Genomic DNA, 18,528 nt, shown 5'->3' on the forward strand with positions numbered 1-18,528 from the left:
AGGAAAGTAGCAATCAGAGTTCCCTCTTTGTTGAGGGGTTCAGATCGGGATGGTAAACAGATGGAAGGTTTGCCTGTAGGGTTGATGGCGACCAGTAAGACATAAGGTTGGATCTTTACAGGGAAGACGGAGACCATAAGGAAACTATGTGGAATTGGTTAGACACAAGAAACTTAAGTGGCAGGGCTTGAGATAATGGGGAAGTTTAAGATACTATTGAATCTAAAGTGGCACAAAAGACTCAGTACCCGCTTCTGATTTGTCTGAATTTTTTGTTTTTGTGAAAACAGTTTTAGCCAGCATAGCTTATGATGTCACCTCTTATGTAAGAGAAAACAGTCAAAAAAAAAAAAGAAAGAGTAAAGCTTACTTTTAAAAAAATATAATGTGAAGTCTTATTTTACTCAGCATGGTTTTAGAAGGTGTTCCACATGAGTAAATATTCCATATAAATGAAGTTTGGCTCATTAAATATAAAAAGTTTCCTTTATCATTTCTTACTGAGAAATTTTTCTAAAAATCAAACAACACATTCATGTAACATTTATCAAGCACATTGAATGTGCCAGAAACTGCTGAGTATTTAATATATGTTATCCTAATTTTTGCACATAAAATGCTTTGCGTTCTGGTTTCTTGAATATGTTTTTGTTGTTTAGTTGCTAAGTTGTGTCCAACTCTTTTGCGACCCCACATACTGTAGTCTGCCAGGCTCCTCTGTCCGTGGAGTTCTCCAGGCAAGAATACTGAAGTGGGTTGCCATTTCCTTCTCCAGGGGATCTTCCCCACCCAGGGATTGAACCTGCATCTCCTGTGTCTCCTGCATTTGCAGGCAGATTCTTTACCACTAAGCCAGCAGCAAAGACTATACAGGCATAATTTTATTGTGTTTTGCTTTCTGTGCTTTGCAGTTACTGCATTTCTTTTCTTTCTTTTTTTTTTTTAATTAACAGTTTGTGGCAACTCTGCTTTGGGTAAGTCTATTGGTACCATTTTTCCAACAACATTTGTTCAGTTCATGCTTCTGTGTCACATTTGGTAATTTTTAGAGTATTTCACACTTTTTCATTATTGTTATATTTGTTGATCAGTGATCTTTGATATTACTATTGCAAAAAGATTATGACTGAAAGAGCAAATGATAGCTTTTTTAGCAATAAAATATTTTTAAATTATACTTTTTTAGGCATAATGCTATTATACACTTAATAGACATAACTTTTATGTGCACTGGGAAACCAAAAAGTTTGTGTGACTCACTTAATTGCAATATTCACGTTGTTACAGTGGTCTAGGACTGAACCCACAATATCTCTTAAGATGTGCCTCCACTGGTACTGATTTAGCCTCCTCTTGGAAAGCTAATTGTTAGGCCCTTTGGTCAATTCTGTGCATGGATTCTTGACTTTTATATTTTGACCTGAATATTTCTAGCACACTCTTAATGTTTCCACAGAGTTAAGAGCAAGGAAACTGATTCTTAACTGAGTGCTTATTGCATGTTCTAGGCACTTTCACATTGAGTTAAGCCTAACAAAAACCTATAAATTAATTATTGTGCCCATTTTGTAAATGAAATAAGTGAGGTACAAGAGATTGAATATCTTGCCCAAGGCTGCAGTGCTGAGTAAGAAGAGGAGCTGGGAATAGATTATGGATCTGTCTGACTTAAGACCTTATGTTCTTTCTGTGCTGACCTGATTAAAGAAATAGATATCAATTAAAAATAGTTTATAGAGGAAAACCCTTCTTAACACTCCTACTTTTCTGATTCTTTCCGACTAGTCTAAAAGCAGACTTTTTTCTTCCTTAATTAATTTAGCTGTCTTTCAGCTGTGCTGAAGGTACACAGAAAAGTTAAAGGAAAAAACGGAGATTTCAAGCTTGATAGGTAAGGGACTAGCCCAAGGGATGACCCAGGATTTTCCTAATTTAAATGAGAAATTTTAAACTCTGTATCTTTGACAGAGCCTTTAGTTTAGAGTCAAAACTAACCTTATGTGCTTCAGGCACACACAAAATTATCAACTAAGCATTGTAGCAATAAGAGTTGTTTTTTCATACCAAGCCTTCACAATCTGATGGTGGTAGATTCATCCCTCCTTAAAAGCAGTGAAAACATTGGCAGAGATGGCCAAAATCAGCTATTTCAGAACTCTTGAAATTTGCCAAAGGCTTCCAACAATTGAGGAGTATTTATTCAAGAAAAACTGCTGAATCTCATTGAGCAGGGTTTGTGGCATTGCAACTTGAACTGCGCTCATCTCTCTTTGCTCAGGTCTGCAGTAACCTTGAAAACCAGCAGGCTTGCAACCACTGGATGGGCAGGGCTTGTTTGGGGCGCCTCAAAAAAAAAAAAGACCTATTCCGAAAGCATTGTCCCTATTTGACCTGTTGTCCAGCTCCCTGGAAAAGCCCTGTTTCATTGTCACTTGACCTGACGGGAGCTCAGAACTTGATCTTCAGGAAAACCCTGTCCTCAGGGCCTTGGTCAAAAACAATCAGTGGCAGCTGATACTCAGCTGCTGAGGGGTCAGTAGCAGTTGTGGAAATAAGAACCTGACCCAAAACTTAAGAGGAGGATATGAGAGTTAAACCTCCATAAGACTTCGAAAAGCCGTTAGTATAGCCACTTCAGCTGTCCTTGCCCATCAGCAGAGACTCCTGCAGGTGGTAAATGTATTAAACATTCCTATTAAAAAGGTGGAGACTGACAGGATGGAGAGGGAGGAACGTGATCCAACTGTGTGCTATCTACAGGTCACACACTGGAGAGTCAAAGACACAAACAAGTTGAAAGTAAACGGATAAAAAAGATACACTGTGGAAATGGTAACCACCAGAGAACTGAAGTGGCTGTACTAATATCAGATGATATAGACTTTAAAGCGTTGTTACTGGACAGAAAGAGGGATGCATTGTAATGATAATTAGGAAGCTATAACAGTTATAAACATATGACCTAATGACAGAGCCCCAAAATGCACGAACCAAAACCTGACGGAGTTGAAGGGTGATAGGGAAATTTGAACAGTAATAGTGGGGGATTTCAATCATCCATTTCAATATGGACAAAACAACTAGGAGGAAGATCATTGAGGAAATAGAAGACTTGGCAGTCTATAAACCAGTAGGACCTAAGAGACATCTATAGAATGCTCATTCAAGAACATTCTCCACAACAGACCGTATTCAAGACCATAAAACAAACCTCAATAAATGTCAAAGGACTGAAATTGTACAACGTGTGCTCTCTAAAGATAGTGAAGTGACATAGGCAATTACTAGAAGAAAATGTGGGGAATTCACAAATATGTGGAAATTTTAAGTTTGCATGCTTCTAAAAATCAGTGAATCAAGGGAGAAATTACAAAGGAAGCTAGAAAGTACTTTGAAATGAAAGAAAATGAAGCACAGTGACATAGGAATGCAAGTAAAGCAGTGTTCAGAGCAAAATGTTTAGCTGTACATGCCTATATTAAAAAAGAAGAAGGATCTCAAGTCAGTAACCTAATCTTTCATCCCAAGAAACTAGGAAAAGAAGAACAAACTGACACCGAAGCATTCAGTTCAGTTCAGTCGCTCAGTCATGTCCAGCTCTTTGCAATCCTATGAACCACCGCACGCCAGGCCTCCCTGTCCATCACCAACTCCTGGAGTCCACTGAAACCCATGTCCATTGAGTCAGTGATGCCATCCAACCATCTCATCCTCCATCATCCCCTTCTCCTCCTGCCCTCAGTCTTTCCCAGCATCAAAGTCTTTTCAATTGAGTCAGCTCTTCGCATCAGGTAGCCAAAGTAATAGAGGGGAAGAAATAAAGATTAGAGAAAAACAACACAGAAAAGAAAAAAAATCAATGAAAACAAAAGTGGCCCTTTTGAAAAGACCAGCAAAATTTTGCAAATCTTTAGCTAGACTGAAAATTAAAATTACTGTTTATCAGTAAAATCAGGAATGAAAGACAGTGCACCATTACTAATCTTATAGAAATTTAAAAAAGGAACATAAGGGAATACTGTGAACAACCAACAAAGTAGGTAATTTAGATGAAATAGGTAAATTCCCAGAAAATCATAAACTACAAAAGCGGACTCAAGAAGAAATAGACGATTTGAACAGACCCGTAGCAGATAAAGGCTTCCCAGGCGGTGCTAGTGGTAGAGAATCACCTGCCAGCGCAGAAGATGCAAGTGACGTGGGCTCGGTCCCTGAGTCGGGAAGACCCCCTGGAATAAGAAATGGCACCCCACTCCACTGTCCTTGCCTGGAGAATCCCATGGACAGAGGAGCCTGGTGGGCTACAGTCCATGGGGTCACAAAGAGTCCGACACAGCTGAGCGGCTGAGCACACAGAGCAGGTGAAGGTGCTTCCCAGGTGGCGCTACTGGTAGAGAACCCACCTGCCAGTGCAGACACGGCAGAGAGACGACGTAATCGCTGGGTCGGGAAGATCCGCTGGAGGAGGGCATGGCAGCCCACTCCTGTGTTCTTGCCTGGAGAATCCCATGGACAGAGGAACCTCGTGGGCTATGGTCCATAAGGTCGCCAAAAGTTGGGCATGACTAAAGTGACATTACATACACACACACACACACAGAGCAGGTAAAGAGATTAGATTAGTAAATTAAAACTCTTCCATAGAAAAAAACCCCAGTCCCAGAGTGCTTCACTGGTAAAACCTAAACACTGAACAAATTAAAACCAACTCTTTACAAGCTTTTCTCCAAAGACAAATAAAGAGAGACTACTTCTCAATTCACTCTGTGAGGCCAGTATTACCCTCATACCAAAACCAGACAAGGATGTCATAAGAAAACTACAGACTATCCCTTATGAACATAGATGCAAAAATTCTCAAAAAGTAACAAATCGAATCCAGGAGTGTGTAAAAAGGATTATACATCATGACCAAGTAGGATTTGTCCTAGGAATATAAGGTTGGTTCAACATACCAAAATCACTTAATGTAACATACTATTTCAGAAAAAAAAAAAAGACCCCAAACCACATAATCATCTCAGTAGCCATAGGAAAAATATTCAAGAAAATACTCTTCATGGTTACAAACACTCAAAAAATTAGGAATAGGAAACTTTCTTGGTCTGTTAAAGGGCATCCATAAAAAATCCCCACAGCTAACATATATCATATTTTTTATGTATTGAAGTAAAGATCCTTTAGATACATTGGGTTAAATATATCACTGAAAATTTATTTTACATATTTTAATGTGACTTCTAGAGAATTTTTAATTGCATTTGTGACTCATGTTTGTGGGATGCATTTTATTTGTGTTTGACAGTGCATTTCTGGACACGGGGCCTGTCAGATCTGAGTCCTACTCCCTGCCCTGTAGGACTGGATTATGAGACACAGGGCAGAGGCTTGAGGGACTCAGGTGAAGAAGCAGCGGTCAGAAAGATGAAGGGGCGTCTGAAATGCAGTTTTTCTCAGAGGGGTTTGTTTTATTCACGGCTCTATCCTCAGTGCCTCGGATAGTCAAACTGGTAATAGAGTGGGTTTTGATAAGAGGATAGTATTCATTACTAAATGGTTATTTAGTCAGCATCTGATCTTTGCTGTAGGTACCTAGAAAATGAGAATAGTGCAGTTTAGTGAGCACAGACGTGGCTTTTGATAAGCATCCAGCCATGAGATGAGTGTACAGACGCCTTGGAGGACGCAGGGAAACTAGACAGTGGTAGCTGCCATTTAACAAAATCTTTGTTGCCAGGTGTTTTGATAGTCCAAGGCAAAATCTTTGCCTAATAATTTTTTTTTCAGTATTTAGGGAGACTATATCTGATGTAAAATTAACTGATTTCCAAATATTGGCACCTAATTCAATTTTTTTTTAATGTGTATATCAAACAAAACCTGCCTGTACACTGGATTTGGCCCAAAAGCCAACGGAATGTCTGACTGGTAAAGTGAATATATAGTTCCTTTGAACTCTTAGGCATCAAAGCAAAGGACTCAACCAGTGCTACACACAGGAAGCCTTCCTTCCCAGACCTCCTTATCTGTATTATATCCTGTCCCAGATCTCATAGTCCATGTATTTCTTCTTCTCAGCAGTTGTTACGTTTGATGTCTACATTTGTGTGATTATTTGATTCTAAGATATGTCTCTTCCATAGGACATCCAAACACTCCTCATGGGCAGGACCTGGGTCTGTTTTTACTAACCAGTAATTAACAAATAAATGAATAAATTGAACAGGAGAGATGAATTTTGAAATGCATTCTGTATTTTAGTTAAAGAGTATAGCATCTTACTTGGAATTCTGTGTTGAAAGATTACATCCAATAACAAGTTGTTTTGTTGGCTCTGTATGAGAAAAGATGACTTTTTTCCCCATTACACGGACATTTCACTGTTATCTACATTATTATATCTTAAAGCATATTTCAGAGCACTCTGGCATTTGCAGCAGAACACATTAATGTCAGTATTTATTTGTACTTAGTAATTCCAGAGTTCTTATAGTCTGACATGTTAGGCTATAGCTAATCCTCTGGACTTACTGCTCTTCCTGGGAAAAATAGAAACACTGCTTCCCTTGAATGGTTATTACAAATATCTTTTTAAGATTTTGGATATTTGTAAAGTTTGATTATTTTAAGCTCTGGGAGGGGAAGGGAAGGGTGGGAACTGGCAGGCATCACTAGAAGCACAGTTTTCAATTGAAAAACAGAAAGAAACAAGAATCAATAATAATCTGCCACGTTCAAGTTGAAATATTTACTGTCATACCAAAATAAAATAAAGTCTGTCTTGCTGAAAAAGAGAGGTCACCTTTTCTCTGCCTTAAGACAGAATGAAGGAATGTGACTCTGGGGAAGTGAGAAACAGCAGGCAGGAGGGGGAAGGAGAGGAGACCGCAACCGGCTGCAGTCTCCTGGAATCGTCGTTAACAGTGCTAACCCTTATCCTTTATGTTTTTGTAAGCTGCAGAAAAGAAAGCCTTAAAAGATTTCTTAGAATTGAGTCTGTATGGTTCCGTTTACATAGCATTCTCAAAATGACAGCATTTTCGAGACGGAGAACGGATTAGCGGTTGCCCAGGATTAGAGGTAGGGCAAACGGTTCTGTCAGTTTCTGCTCTGTGTATCTTAAAGCTCTCTGTGTGTGTAACTGGAAACATCTAGGGTATCCTCCTGATCCATCATTATGAAATAGCCTTCTTTATCCCTGGCCATATCTTTTGTCCGTTATTAACAGAGCCATTGCATCTCTTCTTTAATTAGTTTAGCATGATAACCACACTCATTCTTCCTCCTTTCAGTCAACATGTGTCTTTAGATATAAAACGTGTTTCTTATAGGGTGCATATAATTTTATCTTACTTGTTTACCTGGTCTGACAATTTCTGCCCTTTCAATGGAATGTTCACTCCGTTTACCTTGAATGTGATTACCGATGTGGTTAGGTTTGAGCCTTTTATTTTGCTATTTGTTTTCATTTGTTTCATCTGTTCTTTGTACTGCTTTAACTCCCTTTCTGCCTTCTTTTGAATTCAGTGCTTTTCATGATTCTGTTTCATCTCCATTGTTGTCTTTTTAGTGATACCATTTTTGTTTTGTTTTGTAGTTTTTACTGGCGCTTTTGGGTTTACTGTCCACATATTTAAATGATTACATCTACCTTCAAGTGATGTAACACCACCCCACATATAGTACAAAAAAACGTTCAATGGTGTGTTTTCATTTCTCCCGTCCTGGTCTTTATGCTATTATTGTCGTATATTTCATTTATGCATAGATTATAAACCCTGCTGCACGAAATTGTTATTTTTGTTTAGCCAGTGATCTTTAAAGAGGTTTAAATAATAAAAAAAAGTTATTTACCTCTGCAGTCACCATTACCAGTGTTTCTCATTCCTTTGTTTAGATTCCTGTTTTCCTGGGGTTTCCTGTTCCTTCTAGCAGAACTTCCCTTAGCATTCCTTGTTGTGTGGGTCCATTGATGATTATTTTTTCCAGCCTTTGTATGTCTGAAAGAATCTGTTGACCACCTCCACTTTTCAAGGGTATTTTCTGTGATTTCATCATGTGTTCTTTTAGTATTTTTTTTTTTGAAGCTTCTAGTTCATCTTTATTTATTTAATCTTTCACTTCTTTTTTTTTTTCTTTTTTTTTAATTTTAAAATCTTTAATTTTTACATGTGTTCCCAAACATGAACCCCCCTCCCACCTCCCTCCCCATAATATCTCAGTGAGTCATCCCCATGCACCAACCCCAAGCATGCTGTATCCTGCGTCAGACATAGACTGGCAATTCAATTCTTACATGATAGTATACATGATAGAATGCCATTCTCCAAAATCATCCCACCCTCTCCCTCTCCCTCTGAGTCCAAAAGTCCGTTATACACCACTGTGTCTTTTTTCCTGTCTTGCATACAGGGTCGTCATTGCCATCTTTCTAAATTCCATATATATGTGTTAGTATACTGTATTGGTGTTTTTCTTTCTGGCTTACTTCACTCTGTATAATCGGCTCCAGTTTCATCCATCTCATCAGAACTGAGTCAAATGTATTCTTTTTAATGGCTGAGTAATACTCCATTGTGTATATGTACCACAGCTTTCTTATCCATTCATCTGCTGATGGACATCTAGGTTGTTTCCATGTCCTGGCTATTATAAACAGTGCTGCGATGAACATTGGGGTACATGTGTCTCTCAATTCTGGTTTCCTCGGTGTGTATGCCCAGCAGTGGGATTGCTGCTGTTCTATTTGCAATTTTTTAAGGAATCTCCACACTGTTCTCCATAGTGGCTGTACTAGTTTGCATTCCCACCAACAGTGTAGGAGGGTTCCCTTTTCTCCACACCCTCTCCAGCATTTATTGCTTGCAGATTTTTGGATCGCAGCCATTCTGACTGGTGTGAAGTGGTACCTCATTGTGGTTTTGATTTGCATTTCTCTGATAATGAGTGATGTTGAGCATCTTTTCATGTGTTTGTTAGCCATCTGTATGTCTTCTTTGGAGAAATGTCTATTTAGTTCTTTGGCCCATTTTTTGATTGGGTCGTTTATTTTTCTGGAATTGAGCTGCATAAGTTGCTTGTATATTTTTGAGATTAGTTGTTTGTCAGTTGCTTCATTTGCTATTATTTTCTCCCATTCAGAAGGCTGTCTTTTCACCTTGCTTATAGTTTCCTTTGTTGTGCAGAAGCTTTTAATTTTAATTAGATCCCATTTGTTTATTTTTGCTTTTATTTCCAGAATTCTGGGAGGTGGATCATAGAGGATCCTGCTGTGATGTATGTCTGAGAGTGTTTTGCCTATGTTCTCCTCTAGGAGTTTTATAGTTTCTGGTCTTACATTTAGATCTTTAATCCATTTTGAGTTTATTTTTGTGTGCGGTGTTAGAAAGTGATCTAGTTTCATTCTTTTACAAGTGGTTGACCAGTTTTCCCAGCACCACTTGTTAAAGAGATTGTCTTTACTCCATTGTATATTCTTGCCTCCTTTGTCAAAGATAAGGTGTCCATATGTGTGTGGATTTATCTCTGGGCTTTCTATTTTGTTCCATTGATCTATATGTCTGTCTTTATGCCAGTACCATACTGTTTTGATGACTGTGGCTTTGTAGTATAGCCTGAAGTCAGGCAAGTTGATTCCTCCAGTTCCATTCTTCTTTCTCAAGATTGCTTTGGCAATTCGAGGTTTTTTGTATTTCCATACAAATCTTGAAATTATTTGTTCTAGTTCTGTGAAAAATATGGCTGGTAGCTTGATAGGGATTGCATTGAATTTGTAAATTGCTTTGGGTAGTATACTCATTTTCACTATATTGATTCTTCCAATCCATGAACATGGTATATTTCTCCATCTATTAGTGTCCTCTTTGATTTCTTTCATCAGTGTTTTATAGTTTTCTATATATAGGTCTTTAGTTTCTTTGGGTAGATATATTCCTAAGTATTTTATTCTTTTCATTGCAATGGTGAATGGAATTGTTTCCTTAATTTCTTTTTCTACTTTCTCATTATTAGTGTATAGGAATGCAAGGGATTTCTGTGTGTTGATTTTATATCCTGCAACTTTACTATATTCATTGATGAGCTCTAGTAATTTTCTGGTGGAGTCTTTAGGGTTTTCCATGTAGAGGATCATGTCGTCTGCAAACAGTGAGAGTTTTACTTCTTCTTTTCCAATTTGGATTCCTTTGATTTCTTTTTCTGCTCTGATTGCTGTGGCCAAAACTTCCAGAACTATGTTGAATAGTAGCGGTGAAAGTGGACACCCTTGTCTTGTTCCTGACTTTAGGGGAAATGCTTTCAATTTTTCACCATTGAGGATAATGTTTGCTGTGGGTTTGTCATATATAGCTTTTATTATGTTGAGGTATGTTCCTTCTATTCCTGCTTTCTGGAGAGTTTTTATCATAAATGGATGTTGAATTTTGTCAAAGGCCTTCTCTGCATCTATTGAGATAATCATATGGTTTTTATTTTTCAATTTGTTAATGTGGTGAATTACATTGATTGATTTGCGGATATTGAAGAATCCTTGCATCCCTGGGATAAAGCCCACTTGGTCATGGTGTATGATCTTTTTAATGTGTTGTTGGATTCTGATTGCTAGAATTTTGTTGAGGATTTTTGCATCTATGTTCATCAGTGATATTGGCCTGTAGTTTTCTTTTTTTGTGACATCTTTGTCAGGTTTTGGTATTAGGGTGATGGTGGCCTCATAGAATGAGTTTGGAAGTTTACCTTCCTCTGCAATTTTCTGGAAGAGTTTGAGTAGGATAGGTGTTAGCTCTTCTCGAAATTTTTGGTAGAATTCAGCTGTGAAGCCGTCTGGACCTGGGCTTTTGTTTGCTGGAAGATTTCTGATTACAGTTTCAATTTCCGTGCTTGTGATGGGTCTGTTAAGATTTTCTATTTCTTCCTGGTTCAGTTTTGGAAAATTGTACTTTTCTAAGAATTTGTCCATTTCTTCCACGTTGTCCATTTTATTGGCATACAACTGCTGATAGTAGTCTCTTATGATCCTTTGTATTTCTGTGTTGTCTGTTGTGATCTCTCCATTTTCATTTCTAATTTTATTGATTTGATTTTTCTCTCTTTGCTTCTTGATGAGTCTGGCTAGTGGTTTGTCAATTTTATTTATCCTTTCAAAGAACCAGCTTTTGGCTTTGTTGATTTTTGCTATGGTCTCTTTTGTTTCTTTAGCATTTATTTCTGCCCTAATTTTTAAGATTTCTTTCCTTCTACTAACTCTGGGGTTCTCCAATTCTTCCTTTTCTAGTTGCTTTAGTTGTAGAGTTAGGTTATTTATTTGACTTTTTTCTTGTTTCTTGAGGTATGCCTGTATTGCTATGAACTTTCCTCTTAGCACTGCTTTTATAGTGTCCCACAGGTTTTGGGTTGTTGTGTTTTCATTTTCATTAGTTTCTATGCATATTTTGATTTCTTTTTTGATTTCTTCTGTGATTTGTTGGTTATTCAGAAGTGTGTTGTTCAACCTCCATATGTTGGAATTTTTAGTAGTTTTTCTCCTGTAATTGAGATCTAATCTTAATGCATTATGGTCAGAAAAGATGCTTGGAATGATTTCGATGTTTTTGAATTTATCAAGTTTAGATTTGTGGCCCAGGATGTGATCTATCCTGGAGAAGGTTCCATGAGCACTTGAAAAAAAGGTGAAATTCGTTGTTTTGGGGTGAAATGTCCTATAGACATTAGACATATCAATTAGGTCTAACTGATCTAATGTATCATTTAAAGTTTGCGTTTCTTTGTTAATTTTCTGTTTAGTTGATCTGTCCATAGGTGTGAGTGGGGTATTAAAGTCTCCCACTATTATTGTGTTATTGTTGATTTCCCCTTTCATACTTGTTAGCATTTGTCTTACATATTGCGGTGCTCCTATATTGGGTGCATATATATTTATAATTGTTATATCTTCTTCTTGGATTGATCCTTTGATCATTATGTAGTGGCCTTCTTTGTCTCTTTTCACAGCCTTTGTTTTAAAGTCTATTTTATCGGATATGAGTATTGCCACTCCTGCTTTCTTTTGGTCTCTATTTGCGTGGTATATCTTTTTCCAGCCCTTCACTTTCAGTCTGTATGTGTCCCTTGTTTTGAGGTGGGTCTCTTGTAAGCAGCATATAGAGGGGTCTTGTTTTTGTATCCATTCGGCCAGTCTTTGCCTTTTGGTTGGGGCGTTCAACCCATTTACGTTTAAGGTAATTATTGATAAGTATGATCCAGTTACCATTTACTTTATTGTTTTGGGTTCGGGTTTATACACCCTTTTCGTGTTTCCTGTCTAGAGAATATCCTTTAGAATTTGTTGGAGAGCTGGTTTGGTGTTGCTGAATTCTCTCAGCTTTTGCTTGTCTGTAAAGCTTTTGATTTCTCCTTCATATTTGAATGAGATCCTTGCTGGGTACAGTAATCTGGGCTGTAGGTTATTGTCTTTCATCACTTTAAGTATGTCTTGCCATTCCCTCCTGGCCTGAAGAGTTTCTATTGAAAGATCAGCTGTTATCCTTATGGGAATCCCCTTGTGTGTTATATGTTGTTTTTCCCTTGCTGCTTTTAATATTTGTTCTTTGTGTTTGATCTTTGTTAATTTGATTAATATGTGTCTTGGGGTGTTTCGCCTTGGGTTTATCCTGTTTGGAACTCTCTGTGTTTCTTGGACTTGGGAGATTATTTCCTTCCCCATTTTAGGGAAGTTTTCAACTATTATCTCCTCAAGGATTTTCTCATGATCTTTCTTTCTGTCTTCTTCTTCTGGGACTCCTATAATTCGAATGTTGGAGCGTTTCATGTTGTCCTGGAGGTCTCTGAGATTGTCCTCATTTCTTTTAATTCGTTTTTCTTGTTTCCTCTCTGAATCATTTATTTCTACCATTCTATCTTCTATTTCACTAATCCTATCTTCTGCCTCCGTTATTCTACTATTTGTTGCCTCCAGAGTGTTTCTGATCTCATTTATTGCGTTATTCATTATATTTTGACTCTTTTTTATTTCTTCTAGGTCCTTGTTAAACCTTTCTTGCATCTTCTCAATCCTTGTCTCTAGGCTATTTATCTGTGATTCCATTTTGATTTCAAGATTTTGGATCATTTTCACTATCAATATTCGGAATTCCTTCTCAGGTAGATTCCCGACTTCTTCCTCTTTGGTTTGGTTTGGTGGGCAACTCTCCTGTTCCTTTACCTGCTGAGTATTCCTCTGTCTCTTCATCTTGGTTATATTGCTGCGTTTGGGGTGGCCTTTTTATATTCTGGTAATTTGTGGAGTTCCCTTTATTATGGAGCTTCCGCACTGTGGGTGGGGTTCTATCAGTGGCTTGTCAAGGTTTCCTGGTTAGGGAGGCTTGTGTTGGAGTTCTGGTGGGTGTAGCTGGGTTTCTTCTCTCTGGAGTGCAGTGGAGTGACCAGTAATGGGTTATGAGACATCAAAGGTTTTGGAATAATTTTGAGCTGCCTATATATTGAAGCTCAGGGGAGTGTTCCTGTGTTGCTGGAGAATTTGAGCGGTATGTCTTGTTTTGGAACTTGTTGGCCCTTGGGTGGAGCTTGGTTTCAGTGTAGGTATGAAGGCATGTGATGAGCTCCTATTGCTTAATGTTCCGTGAATTCAAGAGTTCTCTAATGTTTTCAGGCTTTGGATTTAAGCCTCCTGCTTCTGGTCTTCAGTTTTATTTTTACAGTAGCCTCTAGACTTCTCCATCTATACAGCACCGATGATAAAACATCTAGGTTAAAGACGAAAAGTTTCTCCGCATTGAGGGACGCTCATAGAGGTTCACTCTTTGGAGCACTTCCTCATGGCTATCTGAGAGGTTGCCTTCCAGCCTTAAGGCCTCAGAAAGTCGAGGGGGGAGAGATGAGACGGTGGGACAGGGCAGCGCCGGGGCTGCCTTGGGGTTTCGGCTGCGGCTTCCTTCCACCCCTGGCTACCGAGTTGCAGAGAACTTCTTTTAGTATTTTAAAGACATTTCTCCATTATCTTCTGCTTTACATTGTTTCCAATAAGAAATTTGCTCATTTTAAACTTTGTGTTTCAATACATAGTGTCATTGTTTTCTCTCTGCTTTTAAGATGTTTTCTTTAGTACTGGTTTTGAACTGTTGATTCTGATGCATAGTTTTATTCCCGTTTCTTGTGCTTTGGGTTTATTGAACTTCTTGAATGTTTAGGTTTATAGTTTTCATCAAATTCAAAAATATTCTGCCGTACTTTCTCCCAAGTTTCTTGTTTCTCCCCCCTTCTCTTTCAGGAGCTCCAATTGCACATATATTATTAGGATGCTTGAACTTGTCCTACAGTTTGCTAATATTTTATTTTTAGTTCTTTTTTTTTTTTCTGTGTTTTCATTTTAGATAGTTTCTGTTGCTGTGTCTTCAAGTTTATTAACCTTTTCTTATGCCATTAATTGCATCTGGTATATTTTTCATCTCAACTTGGGTCTTAAAAAAATCTTCTATGTCTCTAGTTTTTTAGTACCTGAGGAATACTGTTTTTAATTCTTTTATCTCTACAAGTTTAACATCTGTATCTAATGTCAGTACCCCCTCTCAGTAATTGATTTATTTATTTTCTCATTGTGGGTCACATTTCTTTGCTTCTTTGAATGCCTAGTAATATTTGATTAGACACCAGACATTGTGACTTTTACCTTTTTGCCAGATGAATGTATTTGTATTCCTTAAATAACCTCAAGCTTCGTTCTGGGACACAGTGGAGGTACTTGAAATAGTTGGTTCTCTTAGGTCCTGCTTTTAGAATTCGTTCGGCGGGACTGGCAGCATTTCGTCAAGGGCCGTTGGCCCCTTACCACCGAGGCAGGACCCTTTTGAGTGCTGTGCCCAGTGTCTTCTGAATTATAAGGTTTTCCAGTCTGCCTGGGAACAGGCCCAGTGCAGGGCCCCGTGTGAACCTCGGGCACTGTTCCCTCTAATCTCTTTGGCCGGTTTTTCTCCCACCCTTTGGCAGATCCGTGCACGCACTGAGCAGTACTCTGCTGAATGTTCGAGCTGTGTACCCTTTACAGGTCTCCGGGGTTTTCTCTGCTGTAGCTCGCTCCTTTGCTGACTTGGGAATTCTAGCCGTGGCGCCCTGAGAACTCTCCTCTCCGTCTCTTCAGCTCAGGGAGTCCGCCAGGCTTCAGCCGGGATCTCCCATTCTGCACCGTGGGCGTGGGAGCTCTCTCATGGCAGTAAGCTGGGGCGACAGGGCTCCCCTCATTTGTTTCTCATCTCTCAGACGTCACTCTCCTGTATCGCTTCATCCTCAGTGTACTGAAAATAGTTGTTTTGCCTATTTTTGTCCTTTTCATTTTTGTTTTTGGTCGTTAAATTGGGTTTCTTTTATTCCATTTGGTTGCAAGTAAAAGTCTCAAAATTAGGAGTTTTTTGTTGTTGTTGTTGTTTGTATATTTGTCACTATTGAGAAAAATGTTGTATTTAGACCATTTATGCGTAAGCCAGTTTCTAAACATGTTTGCTATGTTTAAGTTTATGAAGATCTGAAGTGCAATAAAGAGGGGGCTGTAGAAAGTAAACATGACTGTGAGTCCCTCTCCTTCCCCACAGCTCTCTGATTTACTCTTTGGCAGGTTATTGCTCCCTTGTTAATCAGGGTCCCTTGGAGGGTCCCTGGAGAGAGGGTCCTGGTCCAGGGTCTTCTGGAGAGAGATTCTTTCAATGGGTTTAAATACGCCACTGAAAATATGTGAGAATGCTATAAATAAAATTGTCATGGTTTTTATGTTTTAATCTAAGTGATTTAAACTTTAAAATATTGTAGAGAAAGCAATGAGAGGATTTAGCTCAACAGATGTTAAAATGTCTTTTAAAGCTATAGTAATTAAGATATTGAAATACTAATGCTAATACAGCCGTAGACTCGTGGGTCAAAGTACAGTGTCCACAAACAGACTTATAAATGTGTCTTAAACATTTAACTTAGGTTATTCAGTGGATGTGAGGAGGGCATGGCCACCTACTCTGGACTGTTGTATTCTTACCTGGAAAATCCCATGGAAGAGGAGCCCTGGTGGGCTACAGTCCATGAGGGTCCCAAAGAGTCAGACACGATTGAAGCCACTTAGCACGTGCGCACTCAGTAGATGATGTGGAAACAAGTGGACAGCTCACTACAAAAGTGAAAATTGGAAATCTCCTCCTCTTATTTTATAGGGGATGTATTCCAAATAGGTTAAATATAATTTAAAAGCATTAGAAGAAAATAAGGGCAATTCAGATAGTCTTGAGGAAGAGAAGGACTTTCTAAGTAGGACACAAAAGGGATAATCATGAAGGAAAATATTGATAAGATTACGCAAAGATTTTTTTATCTCCTAAGTGGCAAAATAATCATTAAAAACAGGGAGCTCCCTGATGGCCTACTGGCTAGGATTGGAGACTTTTGCTGCTCTGGCCCAGGTCAAATCCCTGGTCAGGGAACAGATCTTGCAAGCCCCACCACACAAGCCCCTTCCCCTGCCCCCTGAAAAAAATCACTAAAAAATGAGTTTATATCCTTACTGTATAAAGACTCCTAATAAGGTAGTAAATATAAATGTCCTACTAAAAAAATGGACAGAGAACATGAGTTAGGTAATCATAATTACGGGCAAAAAACATAAATTTATAGGAAATATTTATCTTTTAAATGTTCTATTTCATAATAATAGTAACAATAAAATAATTAAAGTAATAAAAGCTATCATTTATTTTGGGTTTCTGTTTGTCTGAGTACGTTAAGAACTTTCAACAGATTAGCTCATTTAATCCTTTGAAAGGCAGGTATCCGTCCATCGTCATCATTTTATAAATGTGACACCTGAGACAGGACATGAGGAATCTTGCCTGAGGTGACAGAGCAGTCAGGTGGCTGAGCCAAGGTTTAAGCCGGCCATCTGAGTCCTGCTCCTCGTCACTTCTCCAAGAAGTAAACTAAAACTACCTTAGATTCCACTGCACTTCTCAGAGAAATTGGTAATTTGCACAACATCACATAGTTTATAAGCAGTAGAACAGAGCTAAGATTTTTAGAAAGAAAAATCATATAAAGAGAAGAAGGAAAAAGAGCCAAGTGAGCAACAAAGCAGCGGTCTTCTAATTTTACAACGTATTTCTTTCCAGAATATTTGAAGGATGCTTCAAAGAAGATGAAAAGTGGGCTTGTGTTTGTAAAACTGGCTAACCCATGTTCAGGTAAGTGCCCCTCTCCTCCCTTCTCCCCTGATAACTTGAACATTTTTAAAACGTTGTGGCTGAAAAGTGTGTACATTTATTTGTCTTCTCATGTTTTTTCTCCCTGTCTAGCTTTTAAAGGTAAAACATATTACGTGATGACAAAAGCGAGCTGATGACATAACCAGTCTTCTAAGATAATTCACTTGACCTGAACGTTTTTTTAAATTTCTTCATAATTTTAATCCATAGAACTGTTTATTCATCAGAAATGCTGGCAAAACAAAAAAGCATAGCATGTTTGATTTCTCTCTGAAAACAGATGAGTTTTCCTTGGCCTTTTAAAGCCAGCTTTTCTTAAAGTAGCTATCCAATATGATTCCATTTATACTCATGTTATAAAGTAAAATAAATAACCCAAGTTTAAACAAGGGGCAGGGGAGGCTTTTACTGGACATGCCAAGGTTTTGAATACTTTCATTTTTAGCTGTACTTCCCTTATTTTGTTCAGACCAAAAAGTAGTATATATATATTTCCTGTCAAGGGTGATTTTTTTTTTTTGCATTAAAAAACATTGTATTTTGAGGAAATACACATCTTATCAGGAATAATTTTAACTCTACACTCAGTGTATTTTCCTTTGTCTTATCATTTTCTGGCAAAAGTATTAAAATATACTAAATATATGGTGATATTGATGACATTATTTATCTTTGTGAAATTGTTTTTCCATCAGTTTATTTTACGAGATTTATAAGGTTCTTATTAATTTTACAAAGTTTTAAATAGCTGTCTGATATTTAGCAGACTAGGTCGTCCTCCTGGGGATTGTCATACTGAATAGTGACAGCAAGAGGCATCAGCGGGCAGTGCCGCGTTGTTACTGTTGTTGGAAGGACACGTAAATAGAAGTAGCAAGAGAGGCAGAAATTCATTCCAGTTTCCTTTTCCTCATAATGAAATTGGATGTAATCAGTCAGCTACATTATTTGGAATTCCTTAGTATGCATAAATGTAAGATGAGGTGTGAAGTGTTTTTGCAAGAGAAATCTTAGATAACCAGTAAAGCATTTAACAAAGGTAAAATACAAATAAAAGCCAGGCTTCCTGGAAAATTCTAAATGTCCATGGACAACACTGCTGTACTGACTATGGAAAGATAAAGGCTAACCTTTGCTAAGCACTAACTAATGTGCTGTGCTAGGAGCTTTACGTGTCCATATTCTCTTTTTAATCCTTAAAAAATCTCTGGTGAGGCAGTTCGGTATCGCACGTTACAGGCGTGGAAACAGGTACAGAAAGGGTGGTAGCGCTTCCCCAAGGGCACACGCCCAGATGTAGTTG

At 38.2% G+C, this 18,528-nt stretch overlaps 1 protein-coding gene across 3 annotated transcripts in view; it reads left to right on the forward strand.

Annotated features, from left to right (window-relative positions):
* RNASEH2B (ribonuclease H2 subunit B) overlaps positions 1-18,528 on the forward strand; it is a 67,505-nt gene that overhangs the window by 12,299 nt on the left and 36,678 nt on the right. For all 3 annotated transcript variants that reach the window (XM_068984535.1, XM_068984533.1, XM_068984534.1), the window contains exon 2: positions 17,133-17,204. In XM_068984535.1, the coding sequence (XP_068840636.1) occupies positions 17,133-17,204 (72 nt within the window). The remainder of the gene's footprint in view (positions 1-17,132; positions 17,205-18,528) is intronic.

Source organism: Capricornis sumatraensis, chromosome 12, assembly GCF_032405125.1.
Source record: "Capricornis sumatraensis isolate serow.1 chromosome 12, serow.2, whole genome shotgun sequence".
NCBI classification, from domain to species: Eukaryota; Metazoa; Chordata; class Mammalia; order Artiodactyla; family Bovidae; genus Capricornis; species Capricornis sumatraensis.